Source organism: Chaetodon auriga, chromosome 21 (assembly GCF_051107435.1).
Source record: "Chaetodon auriga isolate fChaAug3 chromosome 21, fChaAug3.hap1, whole genome shotgun sequence".
NCBI lineage: Eukaryota > Metazoa > Chordata > Actinopteri > Chaetodontiformes > Chaetodontidae > Chaetodon > Chaetodon auriga.
In genome coordinates, this window is record NC_135094.1 from 1,835,554 (window position 1) to 1,843,242 (window position 7,689).

Genomic DNA, 7,689 nt, shown 5'->3' on the forward strand with positions numbered 1-7,689 from the left:
TGTAGAGTACCCGGCCTTCTTGGAGTCCCTGGTAGGGGTACTGGAAAGTGCTCCAACCGGGGACTCCATCGTTCTGCTGGGGGACTTCAACGCTCACGTGGGTAGCGACAGTGATACCTGGAGGGGTGTGATTGGGAGGAACGGCCTCCCCGATCTGAACCTGAGTGGTGTTCTGTTATTGGATTTCTGTGCTAGTCACAGTTTGTCCATAACGAACACCATGTTCAAGCATAAGGATGTCCATCAGTGCACATGGCACCAGGACACCCTAGGCTGGAGGTCATTGATTGACTTTGTAGTCGTATCATCTGACCTTCGGCGGTATGTCTTGGACACTCGAGTGAAGAGAGGGGCTGAGCTGTCAACTGATCACCACCTGATGGTGAGTTGGATCCGCTGACAGGGGAGGAAGCGGGACAGACTTGGCAAACCCAAACATACTGTGAGGGTCTGTTGGGAACATCTGGCGGAACACGCTGTCAGGGAGGTCTTCAACTCCCACCTCCGGGAGAGCTTCGACCAGATTCCGAGGGAGGTTGGAGACATCGAGTCTGAATGGACCATGTTCTCCACTTCCATTGTTGATGCAGCCGTCCGTAGCTGTGGCCGTAAAGTCGACGGTGCCTGTCGTGGCCGCAATCCCTGAACCCGGTGGTGGACACCGGAAGTAAGGGATGCCGCCAAGCTGAAGAAGGAGTCCTATCGGGCCTGGTTGGCTCATGGGACTCCTGAGGCAGCTGATGGGTACAGGCAGACCAAGCGTGCGGCAGCTTGGGCGGCTGCAGAAGCAAAAACTTGGGTCTGAGAGGAGTTTGGGAAGGCCATGGAGGAAGACTGCCGGTCGGCCTCGAAGAAATTCTGGCAAACTGTTCGGTGCTGCAGGAAGGGGAAGCAGCTCTCTGTCAACACTGTTCACAGTGGAGGTCGGGAGTTGCTGACCTCGAATGGGGATATTGTCAGGTAGTGGAAGGAATACGTCGATAATCTCCTCAATCCCACTGTCATGTCTTCTGTAGAGGAAGCAGAGACTGGGGACTAGAGGTCGACTCATCCATCACCTGGGCTGAAGTCACTGAGGTAGTTTACAAGTTCCTTGGTGGCAAAACACCGGGGGTGGATGAGATCCGCCCTGAGTACCTCAAGTCACTGGATGTTGCAGGGCTGTCCTGGTTGACATGCCTCTGCAACATCGCCTGGCAGTCGGGGACGGTGCCTCTGGACTGGCAGACTGGGGTGGTGGTCCCTCTGTTTAAAAAGGGGGACCAGAGGATGTGTTCCAACTATCGGGGGATCACACTCCTCAGCCTCCCTGGGAAAGTCTATTCCAGGGTACTGGAGAGGAGAATCCGGCCGATAGTAGAACCTCAGATTCAGGAGGAACAATGCGGTTTTCGTCCTGGCCGTGGAACACTGGACCAGCTCTATACCCTCCACAGGGTGCTTGAGGGTTCATGGGAGTTTGCCCAGCCCATGGAGTTGGAGACCCTCTGCTGAGGGCTGTGCAGTCCCTGTACAACCGGAGCAGGAGCTTGGTCCGCATTGCCGGCAATAAGTCGGACCTGTTCCCGGTGCATGTTGGACTCCGCCAGGGCTGCCCTTTGTCACCGGTTCTGTTCATTATTTTTATGGACAGAATTTCTAGGTGCAGCCAGGGGCTGGAGGGGGTTCGGTTCGGGAGCCGGCAGATTTCATCTCTGCTTTTTGCAGATGATGTTGTCTTGTTGGCTCCCTCGAGCCAGGACCTTCAGCATGCACTGGGGCGGTTCACAGCCGAGTGTGAAGCAGCTGGGATGAGAGTCAGCACCTCCAAGTCCGAGGCCATGGTTCTTGACCGAAAAAAGGTGGCTTGCTCCCTCCGGGTTGGGGGAGAGTTCCTGCCTCAAGTGGAGGAGTTTAAGTATCTTGGGATCTTGTTCACGAGTGAGGGAAGAATGGAGCGTGAAATTGACAGGCGGATCGGTGCAGCAGCAACAGTAATGCGGTCGCTGTATTGGTCCGTCGTGGTGAAGAAGGAGCTGAGCCAAAAGGTGAAGCTCTCGATTTACTGGTCAATCTACGTTCCTACCCTCACCTATGGTCATGAACTTTGGGTCATGACCGAAAGAACGAGGTCCCAGATACAAGCGGCTGAAATGAGTTTCCTCCGCAGGGTGGCGGGGCGCTCCCTTAGAGATAGGGTGAGGAGCTCTGTCACTCGGGAGGAGCTCAGAGTAGAGTCGCTGCTCCTCCACATTGAGAGGAGTCAGCTGAGGTGGCTCGGGCATCTCTATCAGATGCCCCCTGGACACCTCCCGAGGGAGGTGTTCCAGGCATGCCCCACCGGGAAGAGGCCCCGAGGAAGACCCAGGACACACTGGAGTGACTATGTCACTAGGCTGGCCTGGGAACGCCTCGCGATCCCCCCGGATGAGCTGGAGGAAGTGTCTAGAGAGATGGAAGTTTGGGCGTCCCTGCTCGGGCGGCTGCCCCCGCGACCCGGCCCCGGAAAAAGCGGGTGAAAATGGATGGATGGATGGATGCTTTGGGAAACTTTCCTTAAGATACTGTTTGTCTCAGAGAAAGTCCTCTTCAATGGAGCTTTTTCCTTCATAAAAGTAAAACATGAAATACTTGATTAAAAGACATAAATCCTGCATTTGTGTTGCTGTCACTCTGTAAAATATTCACTGTCTCCTGTCAGGTTGGTGGAAGAGGACACAATGATTTTCTCTGCAGGTTTGGAAGAATTGTTCAGACTCTATCTTTGAGCTCCTGATCCTGATATCAGACAGCAGGAATTCTTTGCTGTTTAACAGATGATTTGATCTGTTTGCAGTAAAAACATCAAGATGTTTTTGGCTCATTTTCATTAATTAGGGCATTATTTCTTCCACAGCAGCACAACAAGCAGCATGAGCCATCATAAACTCCTGAAGTTAAACTGGGCAAAATAAACACTTTAACTCCTAACAGACACACTGTGACTGGACGAAGCAACTCGTTAACCAACAACATGAAGGCTACAAACTACCCACAATGCAACACTCAGCGTCGGAGCCACTGTCGCTCCACTTAAAGAGAAAATGTGTTGTTAATATGTAACTGTCGAGTCCTCGAGTATAATACAAAATCCACATTTTCAAATGTAAATTCCAGAAAAAAGAATATTGTCTTTTGTTTGGGTCGAGAAAATCACATTATAGTAATCATATAATGCAGTTCTCTTACTGTGTGTCTGAGGGTCCAGGTTCATCACTGAAGTTTGGAGGGAAATCATGTGACCGCTCACTCTTCAGAGACAGACAGCTGAAGGCTACAGTCTCTGCTCTGTCCTCCTCTTCCTCCACACAGTCACTCATCTTCTGCATTTCAGAGGCCATTTTGACAAATACGTCCTGCATGAAAATCATACAGCATGAAGACGAGGAAGACAAACAGGTGAAACAAGATGCAGAAGACGATTGTGTCAAATGTAGATGGTGAAGCCCAACGTGATGCTCAATGAAACTGTTTACAAAGACTGTCCATCACAGTGTCTGATGAAATGGACGTCCCTCAGTATGATGTCCTGCTCTGTCCACTCAAAATGGAGTCTCAGCTAACTGCCTGCACACTTTCACTTTTCTTGATTTGTGCTCCATTTTTCATGTGCCTGGATCAGCTTTTCAGTTTGAAGGTGAGATCAATTTATGACCAACTCTGGGGTTGATATTTTTTTGATCAGTTGAATGTTATCTACTTAAGTTAAATATTAACAATATATATTAATATCTAACAGCTTTTCACCAGCATTTACTGTATCTACAGGGTACAACACTTTATCACTGGATGTGATTACAGTTTAATCCAAGTCCATAAAACAGACCTTTGGCGAACTTTAATTGAAGCTGTACTCAGTGATAATGTTTTATTGGGTTGTTATTTTGTCACTTATACCTGAAATGGTGGACAAAATCATTAATATAAATTCCTGTAAAACAAAACCATCGTCAGTGATCAGTCATCTTCTGGACTTCAGTCGGTCTGAGAAAGAACCAGTAACACCGACTGTGAGCTCAGAACAAGAATCATGAGAAACAAGTCTGTTCAAGTGTCTGACTGAGCTCAGACTGAGAAAAGAGAAAGGAACACACAAACACACACAGTATACGTGACACACACACAGCATACAGCATAATGAACCCATCCAGCTCTGAACCTGCTCAGAGACTTTGACAGTAAAACAGCGATAATGTTAAATTAACACTCACCTGCCTCAGGACTCAGTTTTCCTCCTCCTGCTCTGCTCTGTCCACTCAAAAAGGAGTCTGAACTCAGACTGACTGAACACGTTCACCTTTATTGTTTTATTGTTCTGGTTCCAAGTACAGTATCAGTCACACCTGGTCAGTGTTGCTCCTCCCCTCGCCATTTACTGGAAATCATGTCTGTGTACTTCGATGACCTCTCTCTGCTTGAATAGCTCAAAGTGAAACAGATACACGTAACATAACTGGGTTTACTGACCTTGAACAATAATGCTGGTTGTCGATCAGCTGAAGAATTATTCTGTGACGTTCAGCTTTCCAACGCGAGCTTTGTCCTGGGACAGCTTCTTCACAGATTTGTTGCTGCTGCAGTTCTTTGTGACACCAGAACAACTTTGTCACTTTCCTGTTCAGCTCCTCTGCTAAAAAACATGTTGGCATGAATTCCTTTTCACCTGCTGACTTGAGCTGCAGCTGCTTTGTTCTTTATCAGACTGTTGAATAAATGTCCCTTAATCAGATTGTTTCTGTTGCAACAAGGCCCAAAGAATTATGGGATAGTTTGGCCTGTGTATGTTAGGGGTGTGTTTAGGACCCAAATGCAGTACAACGGAGAGCGGGCACAGTTGGTAATGACTTTTATTGAATACCACCAGAAACAAGGTATGGATCAGAGTAAGTTCGTTCTCCGGGCTGAGCGTTCTCAAAATGTCTCTGGGGCTCAAGCGAGGGAACGAGAAGTGGCTTACCAAAGCCGCTGATGACGAGGAGGAAGCTCCGCCACCGAAGAAACAGCTGATCGAGCCGGCGCGCAGCGGAGTATCTTTCTTCAGCCGCTGATGATGATGAGGAAGCTCCGCAGCCTGGAGAAACAGCTGATTGAGCCGGCGTGCAGCGGAGTAACCTTCTTCAGCCGCGGATGACGAGGAGGGAGCTCCGCCGCCTGAAGAAACAGCTGATCGGACAGCGGTGCCGGGGAGGAGAGAGCAGAGGGGTGGTCGGAGGCAGGCGGGGGGGTCGAAGCCAGATGAGCAGTCCACGGAAGCAGAAGTACCGAGGGGGAGCAGGCAAGAGGGAAGCCGAAGCCAGGCGGATGAACCGTTACCAGCAGAGCAGTCAGACACCAGAAACGCTGAGGCAGAGCACGAGGTCAGGGACGGAAGGCAGGTAAGTTTACCGGGAGGCAGACGAGGAGAGCAGGTCGGGGACAGGCAAGGTCGGCAACGGGTGATCAATTTGGAAAGCGCTGGAAAGTCTCGCATGCTGCAGAGGAACGATCTGGCAACGGGTGAGAGTGCTGGAGAGACTAAAATGCAGAGCTGATTGTGATGAGCTGCAGCTGTGTCGGCAGGTGAGCAGAGTAGAGCTGATGAGGTGGGCGTGGCTGGCAGGTAGAGTGGAGCAGAGGGAGTGAGAGACCGAGATTGTGACAGTGTAGTGACCACCATGGTCTGTTCTCCCTGCAGCATTCGGTGCAGGACCACCAGGTTCTGTAACAGCTGTTTCCCTCAGGCCATCAGACTGCTGAACTCGAAATGAGTGTTTTTGCACACTGTTAACACCTCAGGTCATTCTTCACTAATGCACTTTAAAATAACCTCAGTGTATATTTCTGTTTATTCTACATACTGTTTATATCACAACATACTTTTATTGTGTGTACACTTGCTGGTCACTGAATGATAATAAAGTTTGTCTAAATCTAAGTCTCTAAATTTATTTACCTTCTGATTTGTACAACAGGGACACATCACCGTCCACTCCCTAAATCTCCAGGTTGTCTCCATGGAAACAAGACAAAAAGACCATGATGCACTTGGCGGAGTGACAACAATGCTTGTGTCCAAAGTCCGCTATACAAAATGAAATGTGGTGGCCCAAGAAAAAGGAACAAATTAATTAACTCTTGAACAGATTTTCTGAGCGATCTAAAGACAATGAGAGCCAGACTTCATCCAGAAGACAGATCTGATCATATTCCAATCACAACATTATCGTGAGTTTTTCCTAATCTGATTTTTTAATATATCAGTATTTTTAACACGAGGTGTGAGTGGGATCTCTCTTTATGTTGGCCTCTGTGTTTTTCACCTGGTCCAGGACCCTAAAGCACAGCAGAGAGTGAAATGTTACAATCCTTTTTAAGGTATAACGTCGTTTTAAAACACTTCTACATTCGTGCTCACAAAGAAGAAGAAGAAAAGAAGAAGTGACACTTGTGAAGACAGAGATGAGAGAGCTGACTACATATTTTTTAATGCAGAAGCATCTCATTACGTCTGAGTGCACAGTCACTGTTTCAATATTGTAGAAATTATCAGTACTTCTTTCCAGTGTTACGGCTGCATTAACACATCAGCTGCAGACAATCACTTCAACCTTTGAACTGTGCAGGTTCCAGTTTATAAGTCTGAGAGTGACCGACATAACACAGTAAGTTGAGCATCTATTGTTTCCAGCAGCCCATCCTAACGCAGCAGGCAACAAGTGGCCCTGATTTTCTTTTACTTATGTTTTGTGCTTTTGTGCTGATGTATTGCTCTCTGTCAAATCCCCAACGAGAACCAGATTTCATTAAGTTTTAAGAACAAAAAAAAAAAAAAATGAATGGGACTTTTATTTATGTTTTCTTCTTGTTATTAGCGTCAGTCACTCCGATCCTGCAGTCGAGTCAGATTTCTTGCAGATGAGATCATGACCTCGTCTGGTTTAAGTGAAACAGTTTTTCAGCTCGGTGTTCATCTTCAAGTCAATCTTTAAAAGCATTTTCCACCCTGAGAAAAATAAAGTTTTATTTTATTGTACCATAAATGAGCTTATCTTACTGAAATTCTACATAGTAACTCTTTCATTGCTTTCATACCTCCATCAGCCAGCAGGTGGAGACATCTGCTTCTTAAAGGTCACAGCGAGGTTGATCTCAGGTCTTTATTTACTGTCATGAAACATGACGTGAGGCTACTGTGAGACCATTTTTGGATTTCTTAGCATATATTTGTAATGGTGTCTTGACCACACTTATAAGAAATAAATAGATTTAAGGGATTCTAATCAAAAATGTTTATTTGTTTATGTTGGAACATTAATATCATTTGGTTTGTTGATCTTGTTAAACTCTCAGGTGTCGAAGGAAAATGTGTTTTTGTACTCCGTATATTATTGCAGTATCTCTGAATATTCGTATGTCCAATAAAATACTCTCAAATACTGATACTGCTTGAAAAAAAAAACTGTTATTGCTTGTGTTGTGAGGTTGAGATTTTTACAAGTTATTTATTAATTAGTCTCATTTGTGTGAAATTGAACGAAGGATATTTCAGGCTTTTGAAGTGACTTTTTAATGCTCGCTGTTATCTAACCTAAAGGAGGACTTATGGGTGTATGGTGGCTGTATTGATGATGCACTGATGTTTGATGTGTAGACTCAAAGTCTTCCTCACTCAAACCTCAGGTGTCCCATCAT

General features: G+C 46.7%; 1 protein-coding gene across 1 annotated transcript in view; it reads right to left on the minus strand.

Annotated features, from left to right (window-relative positions):
* The window catches only part of LOC143339668 (NACHT, LRR and PYD domains-containing protein 3-like), a 38,679-nt gene extending 34,366 nt beyond the window's left edge, over positions 1 to 4,313 (minus strand). The window contains exons 1-2 of the mRNA XM_076761028.1: positions 4,230 to 4,313; positions 3,208 to 3,374 (exon numbers count right to left, since the gene is read on the minus strand). Of these exons, the coding sequence (XP_076617143.1) occupies positions 3,208 to 3,359 (152 nt within the window). The 5' untranslated portion in view covers positions 3,360 to 3,374; positions 4,230 to 4,313. The remainder of the gene's footprint in view (positions 1 to 3,207; positions 3,375 to 4,229) is intronic.
* Between the last annotated feature and the right edge of the window lie 3,376 nt (positions 4,314 to 7,689).